The sequence below is a fragment of the Leptonotus elevatus genome, chromosome 6, assembly GCF_054856555.1.
Source record: "Leptonotus elevatus isolate MCC_2025b chromosome 6, RoL_Lele_1.0, whole genome shotgun sequence".
Lineage (NCBI taxonomy): Eukaryota > Metazoa > Chordata > Actinopteri > Syngnathiformes > Syngnathidae > Leptonotus > Leptonotus elevatus.
Genome location: NC_141244.1, coordinates 6,504,348 through 6,517,287, shown reverse-complemented (window position 1 = coordinate 6,517,287; position 12,940 = coordinate 6,504,348). Strand labels below are relative to the sequence as shown.

The 12,940-nt window shown below is 40.3% G+C and overlaps 1 protein-coding gene across 2 annotated transcripts in view; it reads right to left on the bottom strand.

Annotated features, from left to right (window-relative positions):
• Positions 1-10,961: 10,961 nt before the first annotated feature.
• Positions 10,962-12,940, bottom strand: part of emc2 (ER membrane protein complex subunit 2) — a 53,831-nt gene continuing 51,852 nt past the window's right edge. For both annotated transcript variants that reach the window (XM_086078607.1, XM_086078608.1), the window contains one exon: positions 10,962-11,491. In XM_086078607.1, the coding sequence (XP_085934733.1) occupies positions 11,405-11,491 (87 nt within the window). In that variant the 3' untranslated portion in view covers positions 10,962-11,404. The remainder of the gene's footprint in view (positions 11,492-12,940) is intronic.

Here is a 12,940-nt window from a genome sequence, read left to right as displayed (position 1 = left end):
GCCTACAACCATAATGTGAGTTACACCTTCCAAACAAATCTTCCTCCCACCAATTCCCTATTTGAACATCATACACACGGCTAAACTTGTGACTGGGATAAAAGTTAATTTTGCAGTTGATGTCACACATCGTCATCCTCATTGGATGACTATCTATCTATCTATCTATCTATCTATCTATCTATCTATCTATCTATCTATCTATCTATCTATCTATCTATCTATCTATCTATCTATCTATCTATCTATCTATCTATCTATCTATCTATCTATCTATCTATCTATCCATCTATCTATCTTTCTGTGAGGTGTGGTTGCTTTCAGTGACAGTTCGAAAACAGCATATGGCCTTCAATCAATCAATCAATCAATAGCCTACATGCTTTTTAATTACACAAGGATTTTTGCTTTTTGTAGGCTGCCCAAGTCCCTATCACCCGCAAATAGCAGGGGCATATTGTATAGAATATATATTGTGGTGATATTTATTTTTATTTTGTCTTCATGAGCATACTCAATATTGGAGTAAAGTAAAAAAACAAAAACAAAACAAAAAACAAAAGCAAGATTAATTTTTTTTTAAATAAATGTCGAAATAAAAAAAAAATACAAATATAAATAGAATTAAATATCAATCAATAAATAAAAACGCTCTGCTCTCACATTTATTTATTTCATGCTGCAGACGCTTTGTCAGGTGGAAATGTTATTCAAATGCGTGTCTTGGGTTGGACTCCGCAGCATGAAATAAATAAATGTGAGAGCAGAGCATTTTTATTCATTGATTGATATTTAATTATATTTATATATTTGTTTTTGTATTTATTTTTTATTTATTTTTGGATCTCATTTTTATTTTTGTATTTATTTTTACTTTATTTATATATGGATCTACATATTTTTTGTTGTTTTGATTTGCAATTATATATTTTTTTATTTAATTTTGGTATTATATATGTTTTTAATTGTCACTTTTATTTATTTTTTATTTTGTCAGTTTTGGTCCTCCATATATATTAGCAGTCACAGAATATCCAAAAAGGAACGACAACCTACACTAACTAAATAAGATGCTGACAGCTCACGTGCTGTGACACATCAGATGATGTTTCCAACTCCAAAATATGCCACTTTTGGAGCCTTTGAACTTCAAAGTAGCAAAAATTAAATTTTTGTTGGACTGCAGTTGGACATGTAGATTTAAGGTTATGTTTGCTGACCTTACCACAACAGAAACATTTCTCTTTATTCAACTTAAGTCTTCAAACATGATTGGTGAAATAACAATCTGCTCATAGCTGAAGCATGATCACAGTGTTCTAAACATTTGCAAATTGACTGGCAAGCCTCAGTGTTGAAAGTAACTCCAGTCAAGGGCATTTGAGGTTAACAGTGGACTTTTGGTTTTGTCAGTCAATCAAGGACTTGGGAGATAGAACAGACTGGTCTCACAGTTGGAACCCATGACTCAATGTGTTAAATATCAAATTCCATTCCGACAATGTAACAATACAGTATGCTGTCCTCTGGGAGGCTTGGCGTTGTAGATGTAAACAAAACCAGCATTTTTCCTCTAGTGAGCCAAAGGATTTATAAAAGAATGTCTATGGCCCTCAATTCCGGGTCATACAGTACACTACAAATTGGACTGAACTACTGCCTCTTAGTGTCCAGAAGATCCTTGCCGACAATGATGTCACCGGTGGCAAAGTAAAGAAAAACGTAATGAGATTGAGTGTGTCATCCAGGGGCGTTATTTATTGGAACGACACAGAAGTAAAGTGCCATTGATAGATCTGACAGTTTGACTGATGGCGGTGTCTGTGCGTTTGCGTCTGCTGGACGGAGCTGGCCTCATTAATCTCGTCTCACTCATGACAGGAAAAAGGCAAGAAAATATCAGTCATCTTATTTGACTGTGTACCGGTCAGACCAGCGCGTTGCCCTCTCACTTTCAGGGCTTTTGGCAATGAAATGGATCAAACTCAGCTGTTTTAATGTCTGCCTGTCAAAGCTAATTTAAGAGCAGTGCTCTCTATCAGATTGTATTTTTTTCTTTAACATACATATATTATACTGTAGTTATTACAAAGCAACAATTAAAACATGCAGTAAATGAATTTAAATACATTGTCTAATAATCTGTTAGTGATGGAATAATTTACATCCATGAGAAATCACAAAGGTAGCATACAACTCTGACTAGAACTACAAATTATGCATCACAGCGTATAATATTACTTACACAGCAACTCTGTGTTGCATTGCCATATAATCTGTTGGATCTTAATAGGCACGGGCAGTGACAATTGAGAATATTGAGCCCAACCACAAAAGTTTCAATTTCACAGAGAAGGTAGATTTTCCTGCACCTTGCAGATTTGTTTTGCTCGCTGTGGTGTTGTTGCCGCAATACATCAATACGATTGTCCTGGCCGGTGTGACGTAATGTGTTCCACATGAATCTTTTAGGATAATATTACCACAATAAATATGCCTAAATCTTAGTATACCTGTCAAAGCATATGTAATATTGAATACATATGTGGCAACCACTGGTATTATAGTAATGCATTTCTCTTTTTGAACAAAATGCTACAGTAGACAAAAGGTTGTTTGAATGGCTTTCCTCATGCAGAACCGATATATAATGAGAATGAGGGCGAGAGAGATAGAGACAGCGAGCAAATTAACTTTGACTATAGGCAATAACAACAAGGGGTGGATTAAATAGTGTGTGGTTCACTGAATGGCCATGAAGTAAATTTTTACGCATGTTTATGTAAGTGCAACCATCTCAATTGGTCAACCGTGTATTTGTGTATGGAAAGTGTCATTTGCATGAGAACTACTGCATAGCTGATGAAAATTATGTCATGTTGAGTATTTGCATTTTGACTGAACATGTACTGTGTTATAAATGGTCAGTGTTGGGAACATTACTTTAAAAAAATTAGTTAGTTACTCATTACCAGTGATGTCTCTGCATTTGGGGCCCCACCAGATGGCGCTGTTGAGCACTATGCAGGCTCATAATTGGTTTTCTTTATAACTAATCCATCCATCCATCCATTTTCTTAACCGCTTATTCCTCACAAGGGTCGCGGGGGCGCTGGAGCCTATCACAGCCGGCTTCGGGCAGTAGGCGGGGTACACCCTGAACTGGTTGCCAGCCAATCGCAGGGCACACAGAGACGAACAACCACCCACACTCACAATCACACCTATGGACAATTTGGAGTGTTCAATTAACCTGCCATGCATGTCTTTGGAATGTGGGAGGAAACCGGAGTACCCGGAGAAAACCCACGCGAGCACGGGGAGAACATGCAAACTCCACCCAGGAAGGCCGAAGCCCGGACTCGATCTCAAGTCCTCTGCACTGGTAGGCGGACGTGCTAACCAGTCAACCACCGTGCCGCCCTAATAATAATAATAATAATAATTAAAAAAAAATATATATATATTATTATTATATTTCAATTTTTTATACAAGGAATCCAAATTATGTTCAGGCTATATAGGGTGTTACCATCACCATCAATCATAATAATAAAAATAAAATATATATACATATGGTGATTTGTGGCACATATGTCACCTATATGTAATTTGTGGACAGTCGTAGCACAGACGGTTAAGAGAAATACAATTGTTGGCGCTATTAATTACACTAGGCGTGTGTCGCTATGTGACTTGTCTTTATTACTGTCATGGTGCTTCTGGAGTCGCAATGTCCCGTAATAGTTCATGGTGGAACAGAATTAACAACAAATCGCTCCTCAAGGCGGCCGTTTTTCAGCAAATCTCTATTGTTATTTTGATCTACGTCAGTCTTGTCAAAGTTGTCAAACCCCGAATGAGTTCCAGGCGAGGGATGTGGACTTGCTAAAATGCTAACATCATGTTCATTGTGAAGGAAGACACGCATTCCAGCTGTCAAGACACCTTTATTGTGACGAGATGCGACAAAAAACGCGCCCCTAACTGCGCTAAAGACATTTTCATGAATGGACTTACCGGAACCTACTGTAAGCTTACTTCGAGCCTTGAAACTAATAAATGAATTGTAACGCAACGCATTTCACATACAATAACGACAACGTTTCAAATATGGGGAGAATAATTCGTTAGATTAGTCCGTTTACCTAACGCGGTTATTCCCAACACTGTAAATGGTTCTAACAACTACTCTAAATTAAAGAATGCAAAATTGGAATTGTTTGCCTGACTGGGATTGTCATGGGAAGACTGCTCAAGGTCTTCAACAATTAACTGCAGGTTCTTCTATGCGGTTTACACACTGCTTGATGGGTGACAAATGTCGTGTGAACTAACTGACTGACTTTTCTGACCCGGTCATAGCACACAAAGTCCAATAAATGTGTAGGAATGAAATCCACCGGTTCCTTTTGTCGTCATCTGCCTGCTTCTTCCCAAGAGAAAATAGCAATGGTAGCATCTGATGATGAAATTGATTAGGTGGGCATTCTGTCAATACTGTCGGACTGTCTGTCAGTCCGTCACTAACGGACGCCCATTTTGCTGGTCAATGATGAAAGACAGAAAAGTCTGTAAAACCGACGGACTAAGCACCAACAGAAACAGATTTTTGTCCATCACCGGAGTCGTCTCTCTCTCTCTCCCCCTCCGTCCCTCCTTGCCTTCTCTCTTCCCTCCCTCTCTCTCTCCCCCTCCGTCCCCCCCCCCCTCTCTCTCTCTCTGTAAGCCCCACTTATTTCTGACCAAGCCACGCCCACATCCGGTTTAGACCACGCCCCTCTGAATAGTGACAGATAATTTAGATGGTTAAACAGATACAAATAGTGGTGTACTCGCTCATCCCAATTGAATACGCTCCAAGTCTGCTCCTTTTTTGGTCGTTTTTCAGTCCTAAATACCACAATGACATTGTTCCATATTGTTTTTATTACACCGATCAGGTCTGATGAGAACTGTCAGATGAACTGCACAGGCAATAAGTGTAGACACCTTAAGTATACGGACGTGCTACAGAATGAGATAGTTGCAGCATAGTCACTGGAGAGAGGAAATGGAAGGCTTGCAGCGGCCGGCAGTAGAGATCCAGGCGGCTTGGTACATAGTTCAGTGTCACAGGTGAGCAAATGACAGAAAGAACATAGCCAAAGAGAAATATTCAGCGCCGATAGACTAGCAAGCAGTGTGCAACAATGAACTGAGACGCAAGATAAGTACTTCAAATTGCACTTACGCGCAGTACTTGGATGAATGGCCTTGGCTTCAATCCACCTCCGATACTGTGGTGTGTGGCTCATCAAAATCCTGAGGAGGAAGTGTTCACACACCAGTGAATATGCAATGTAAAATAATCTTATTGCATTGTTTCCAGTTGCAATGAGATGATTGCATGGAAGTATAAAGGCGTAAATATATCAGCATATGAGATGTCGCCAAGACAACCCCAAACCTCTTCTTCGTCCTCATTGTCCCATCTTTAGTTGAATCCCTCTCAGGGTATAAAATATCCCTTTGTGGTTGCCATTAACATTCACCCAGGAAGCTCAATCAGTAGCCAATTCTGTTTTTTCCCTCCTTTTATAATTAGGCTCCAGGCAGTGTGGGATAAGACCGAGCATTTTGGCTGAGAAGACCCTCAGAGATGGGAGTTTGTGGTTTGGAAAGTCTTTGCTGGAAGGGCCAACCGGATTTTGGAGCCAGCAACTTGCCTTTCTCAGATGTGAATCATGTCCTACACAGTGACAAAGTTCGCAGACAAGATGAGAACTCAGACGTGTGCATGGCCAAGGATTCTGTCAGAAAGCAACTTTAAAAAAAAAAAAGTCTCGCATTTCCGCTGGCTGGCTTCTTAAAAAATATTGCAGCCTTCTCGTGAGGCTCGTGGACAAAACATCCTCTGCCTCAAGTCAATTGCTTAAATTCCAATTCATGTTTACATTGTTGGAACACTCACAAAGGCATGCCTGCATAACATTTAATACTTTCAGAATTCAAATTCAACCAAGTTTGGTTTGGGTAAGCCTTTAAGTGAAAAACTGCTTCCAAATATCAAATGGTTTGCATTCATATTCATTTAAAAGATTAAAGGTTAAACTAAGAGATCAGTGCTCATAAATAAGGTAACTAACCAATACTGTGAAGTCTGACAGTATGATTTAAAACATACCATTATTATTTCTGTATTTTTATTAGTGCTGTCAAACAATTACATTTTAATCACATATTAGAATTTAAAAGGCTTTTTATCAACATTTTATGCCCACCAAATTTGAAAAGCACCTGTTGTGTGTTAATTCTTTCTACATTTAACTAATTTACTCCCAGCCATTTTCACTGAAGCAATCCCGTTCGTTCCCGGGATAAGGCCCACAAAATGTTATGTTCTATTGGTATAAAAACATGGAACCTACCAAAAGAAAGATTTAAGTCTCTTTATTCTTCAGGAAAAAAAGTTATATTTCTATCTGTTTCGTATTGCAGCAATTAGCATTATAATATAGCTAAGTTTCATTATTCACAAATCTGTTAAGAACTGTGGGTAAATGAGCTTTTTTCAACATGGCCCTGGTCGATCTCCTTTGCTCTGCTGCAACCTGCTGGCCGTTTTTGTAATAATTACCATTTCATCAACCGTTCTCTGCAGTTGAGAGGCTGCATCAAAGCCTTCTGTATGCTCTAGCATAAAAAAACAACAACACACGTATAAATACGTTTTTAGGATACTTAAGACATTTAAAATAGAACGTACTTATAAATTTTTGGGAGCAAATGAGTTAATGTTATGAGGACGTCTTCAAAAATTTTTGATCCACTGCACACGCTCATCCTCTTTTTCTAATCAGTTAATTACTTGCATAATTATTAAAATGGTAAAAAATTACCTCAGTAGTTTAACATCAACAAATATTCTAAATGTCACTGTTACTTTAATGCATGTAGTTATGATTATTGCTCAAACACAACCTGTGCTACCTTTAACGGAAACATCCGCTATCAAGCTAAAGGATCATTTGCGGTCAAAATCAATAGTGCATCAGCGCAACAGTGTAATCATAATACATGATTAATAACTTGATAGCACAAATTTTTATCAGGCTTTTTTTTTTTTTTTTTAATACATTAGATTTACTTCTATGTTCTCCACTGGCTCACATCAGTTTTCTGTGTGTACTCGTGGTTAATTGAATACTTTAATTTGTTCTTAGGTGGGAATGTAAGTGCAAATTGTTGCTGGGCAGGCAACCAGTCCAGGCATGTACGCCGCCTCTTACCAGAAGTCTGCTGAGATAGGCCATAGATTGACCAGCGATTACTATTCATTGTTTGTCGCTGTGGGAACTGTCCATGGCAGCTGGCAACATGCGGCAATTAATATTTATCGACAGATTGGGGGGCTGGCCCGAAATGCCTGTTCACGAAACCCCCGATAGTGTCAGGTTGCAGTCCCCTTCCCCATAACCTCCAACTGCTTTCCCGGGAGAATACTTCTAAGACCTCCTCAATTCCACCGACATGCCTTCCTTTGAGCAAGCAGAGTCTGGGGATACTGAGGTGTGCTCTCTGCTCTTGTATCACTGGAGTCAAAGTCACTGAGGTGAGCGGGGTTCAGGGGGTTACCCGCGCCTCTCGGCGCAGGTTAGGGGATACACGCTGATCCGCTCAGTGTGGCGCGCGTGCAGCCCCGGACATCTAAGGGCATCACAGACCTGTTATTGCTCTCTCGCATGGCTGAGCGCCACTTGTCCCTCTAAGAAGCTGTACGCCGACCGCTCGGGGGCCGCGTAGCTAGTTAGCATGCCGGAGTCTCTTTCGTTATCGGAATTAACCAGACAAATCGCTCCACCAACTAAGAACGGCCATGCACCACCACCCACGGAATCGAGAAAGAGCTGTCAATCTGTCAACCCTGTCCATGTCCGGGCCGGGTGAGGTTTCCCGTGTTGAGTCAAATTAAGCCGCAGGCTCCACTCCTGGTGGTGCCCTTCCGTCAATTACTTTAAGTTTCAGCTTTGCAACCATACTCCCCCCGGAACCCAAAGACATGGTGGTTTCCCGGGAGCTGCCCGGCGGGTCATGGGAATAACGCCGCCGGATCGCGAGTCGGAACTACGACGGTATCTGATCGTCTTCGCACCTCCGACTTTCGTTCTTGATTAATGAAAACATTCTTGGTAGATGCTTTCGCCCGAGTCTTGCGCCGGTCCAAGAATTTCACCACTCGCGGCGCAATACGAATGCCCCCGGCCGTCCCTCTCAATCATATGCCCCAGTTCAGGAGGAAAAACCCACAAAATAGAACCGGGGTCCTATTCCATCATTTCTAGCAGCACTATGCGAGGCCGGTCGCAGGCCTGCTTTGAACACTCTAATTTTTTCAAAGTAAACGCTTTGCCCGAGGCAGGACAACGCAGTCAAGGGCATCCCGGGGGCTGCCGAAAGGCAGGGGCTGGGACAGACGGTGGCTACGAGCTTTTTAACTGCAGCAACTTTAAGATACGCTATTGGAGCCGCGGTGGGGAGATGAGATCCGTCCAGAGTTCTTAAAGGCTCTGGATATTGTGGGGTTGGTTGACACTGGTCCTGGTTGACACGCCTCTACAATATCGCATGGACATCGGGGACAGTGCCTCAGGATTGGGATCATGGTCCCCCTTTTTAAGAAGAGGTCCGGAGGGTGTGTTCCAACTACAGATGGATCACACTCTTGCTAGAGAAGAGGGTTTGTCGGGAAGTCGAATCTCAGATTCAGGAGAAGAAATCTTCCTGGCCGTGGAACAGTGGACCAGCCCTACACCCTTAGCAAGGTCCTCGAGGGTGCATGGGAGTTTGCCCAACCAGTCTACGTGTGTTTTGCATGTCTCACCAGCAGCAGGCTCTGGAGATGACCTAGGACTAGCTGGACAGACTCGGCTCGCCTGGGAACATCTTGTAATCTCGGAGGAGCTCGACAAAGTGGCTGGGGAGAGGGAAGTCTGGGCTTCCCTTCTAAAGCTGCTGCCCCCGCGACCCAAACCCGGATAAGCGGTAATAAATGTATAGATAAATGGGTTTCCCAAATGTCTCCCAATCAAGACCCAAATTTGAAATTTGACTCCTCCTAGAGACCCAAATATACAAAATATGAATACAATGCCTCTTAAGTATGACAATACACATAAAAAAAAAGGTATTTTGCCAACTTCTGCCCAACGTTAAGTAAAAGAGTTTGCCCCCCCCCCCCCACCCAAAAGGGGTTATTGACCCTAAGATTTGGAAATGCTGCTCTAATGAATTAATGATGGCACTAGATGAAAACTAGAACCACTTAAGCTTTCACAAACTATCCTTACAGGATGATGAATGAGTGTATCAAAATTCTAAGTAAATTATCCAGTAGTTGCCGCTGTTTGAAAACACAATATTGCTTTTGTGGACGTTACCACCAAGCATGTGAGATGAATCTTCTGGAAAATATTAATTTCTATACCCCGATACAGTCAAATTCCTCAAGCTTACATTAGCAGATTGTACATTTTCAAGACCACATGTGACAATTTGGAGTTTATAAATGGAGGCACAAGGTGATCTCTATATCACATGCATCAATCATCCTCATCCACTGCTTATGCATCTTGTAAATTGCATATCATGTGCAGGTCGGAGAGAAGAATGTGCAGAGTGGCCGTCGATCACAGAAAAGCAAGATTGTTTTCCATAAAAAATGTAATTTCTTAGAAACTAGGACTTCACTTGAACTTTGTAGTTTCCCTTTTTGTTTGCAAAAGTATTGGTAACATTGTGTGCAGCTATCACAATCATCACCTTTGGTACTGCTACAATACCGCTATTCAAAGTGTATGCTCAGCTAACCGGCCAGCAAAGAGCGGCAGAGAACAAGTTCATACCGTTCAGTAGGGGGGCAAACCTCTTTGGTAATCCAAGATTATAGGGAGTACTAACCCCTAATCTCTTCCACACAATAAGATGAGCCATTAGTTTAGGGTGCTTCTCCTCTAACCTTCGGGTGTCCACCATTATCCTACTGTAGACAAGGAAAGGATGCAACCGTTTATTCAGGCTCAACAATATCTCATTGCAGGGCCAAAAACATTTCTTTCTTTACTCAAAAAAAAAAAAAAAGTTTGGACAGTACTTAGGAAAGCAAAGGAATGAAGGCCCAGAGTTTATTGATAAATGATGTGGAACCCACTATTTTTGATCATTAATTCAAAGCTGAAGACAAGCTGGACGTAACAATCCATGCAGTCCAAAGTTTAAAGCAACACAGCAGCAAAAGCAAACTTCCAGGTGACTGCTATCACTCAACTCTGAAAGGTTCCACCTGCAATCATTTTTCCTCCAGACTACAGATGGCACTATTGTCTCAGTATGTTTGTAGTGTCTAATTCAGGTGGCCCATCACCGAAATGTCATGAATAGCTTCAAATCTTAATCTTGCTAGTCATAATCTGCACAGGTCGGCACTGAGGTTTTGGGTTTGAATTAGGTTCTGGCCTTCCTATACGGAGTTTGCTAGATGGTAGAAAATATATGATGTAAGTTCCAGAAAACCAAATAATATCAAAGACTGGCATACAACTGTAAATTCACATTACACCAACATTTGTACGGGTGAGTGTGGCATTTTACGACTTAAAATCATTTGGCCCCATTTTGATAGACAACTCCGTGTAAAAGGCGGCACCTAAAACACAGAATGTTCCGGGAATGTTTTAGTTCTGCTTTCCAATTCAATGCAGACTGTTCTCAGATGTATTCCAAATAAAATGACAGAAACTTTATACAGTGTGCTCAAGTTGATGCAGCTGCTGCCTTGGATAACTGAAAGGGAGAATTTTGGAATTGTCTATTCACACCCAATCCTGCTAAAGCAAGTATCAATGAGCCGCACCCTTGTAAAACACTTCAATAAATGGAAATGTAGCAGAAAACACAATAACGAAACACCCAAAGAAAATGTGTTAAGTTCAGTTCAGTTCAACTTTTATTAAGACATTTGACTAGATTTAACAAAAAGGCCAGTTTTCTTACATATCAATCAGTGCAGACTAGTCTCCAGTCTCGATAATAGCACGTACTATAAATCCTTTTCTCTGTCTTGTCCACGATTTAGCCTGCTTGGTCAACTGAATGTAAAACAAAACAAGTTACACTACTTGGGAATTGTACCACAATATACCAAATGGAAGGACAAATGTTTTCATTTGAGAAGAAGCAACACTCTACCATTATCCATATCAATTTCAGCCAATTTACCAGAGCCAAACTTGAAAGGGCACAAAACAAAACAAAGCAATGTTAGATTAAGTTTCCCTTCAAGTCATTGGCTATTTGAGCTGCCATATGGCCCCAAGAGCACATAGTCATCAAAAGGAGAAAGGAGGAAGGTCTTGGTGGAGGACACCTAGGACATGGTTATCTGCATGGATTCCAGCATCTCCTCCACTGCCTTGACAGAGCACTTGTTCTCCTTGGACCCGCGACCAGCCAGCTGCATATATCAAAAGAAGGACCACAATTGTAAGAAAGAGGAGAGAAAGGCGATATAGGTTCAAGTTTCTCTACCAGTGAAAATAATAACTGTACGTGATTTTAAGTGTGAGCACAAGCAAAAACATCAATTTTACTTTAACGACTAGATGAGCAATCATGTAAATACAAATACTCTGATTGGAAACAGTTGCATAAATGCTGTTTTATTTTTGTTCTCCGTGTCAGCTCCCAGGCAGGCTCAGTCCTCTTCCGAGGCCTCCAGTATTAGCACCCAACACAAATTTTTGCACTGCCTCCAAAGGAAGTGCTGCAGATTGTAATCCAAAACGCGTACATAATCACTCATCCATACACGTACTGTACATGAGCACACTTTTTCAACCCAATTAAACTTGTCCTGCTGACTGGGGCATGTCCTCAAAGAACAGCAAAAGATTAAGTCAACATCCTTAACCTTCGGCCATTCGTAACTGGGGGACAGAGCAAGAGGGTCAGGCCAATTAAATGAAATGTGCTCACTATTCAAAGGCTGCAATGTGATGAATGTTCAATTGGATGGGTATTTTTTTTTGCTCATGTTTTGTCTTCTGGCTCCCAACAAAGCAATTAATCACATTTTCCGCTCACATTCTATATTGACATTTCTAACTTACAAAATGGTGCTTTGCCAGTGTGGTTACAGCCACAAACCTTATGCATACAGTATTAATTCATGATGGTATATTATGAAGGCAAATCTTTTTGTTAAACAGTAAAGGCTTGATAAAAAAATACAGATCACTTAAAGTAGACTTCTCATTAAAGCGATAAGAGGGACAGAGAAAGAGCCAGTCAAGATGGTGACAATTGACAAGTGACAATTAAAATGTGCTCTTAAGCAAGAGAACACATTCTGATGTGTTATCCATGGTAAGAAAGGAGCCCGATAGAGAAAATAATTAATTATAGCTTTTACGCACTACCCCAGATATAGGCAACGCTGTTGATTAGGAGGGTCACATGTTTTATCCATAGGATACACTGCACATTGGGGAAAAAACAAACATGTTAGTACGTCTATGTTAATGAAAACAAAAACCCACAATGATCACAATAAAATAAAATAACTGAAAAACACAATGGAAACAAATTTACCAATACAAATCAGACATTGCTTTTGAATTGTGATTGAACAAAATCATCATAAAAAAATAAATAAAAAAATGAAACAGGCCTAGACAAAAATGATCCAGCCCCTGGCAAAAAATATGAGATCAACGCTTCAAAGAATAATCATTTAAAATGTTCATTTTAGAGAAAAAGGCAATTGACTGATGTTGCACAAAACTATTTTAATTAAAGCCACATTTTGAAGAAATGCTAAAAAAATATATATATATATATGAAAGAATGGGGGAAAAAACAGTTGTAGTCACTATTGTTTTTTAATCAAGTAGAGGAGAAACAA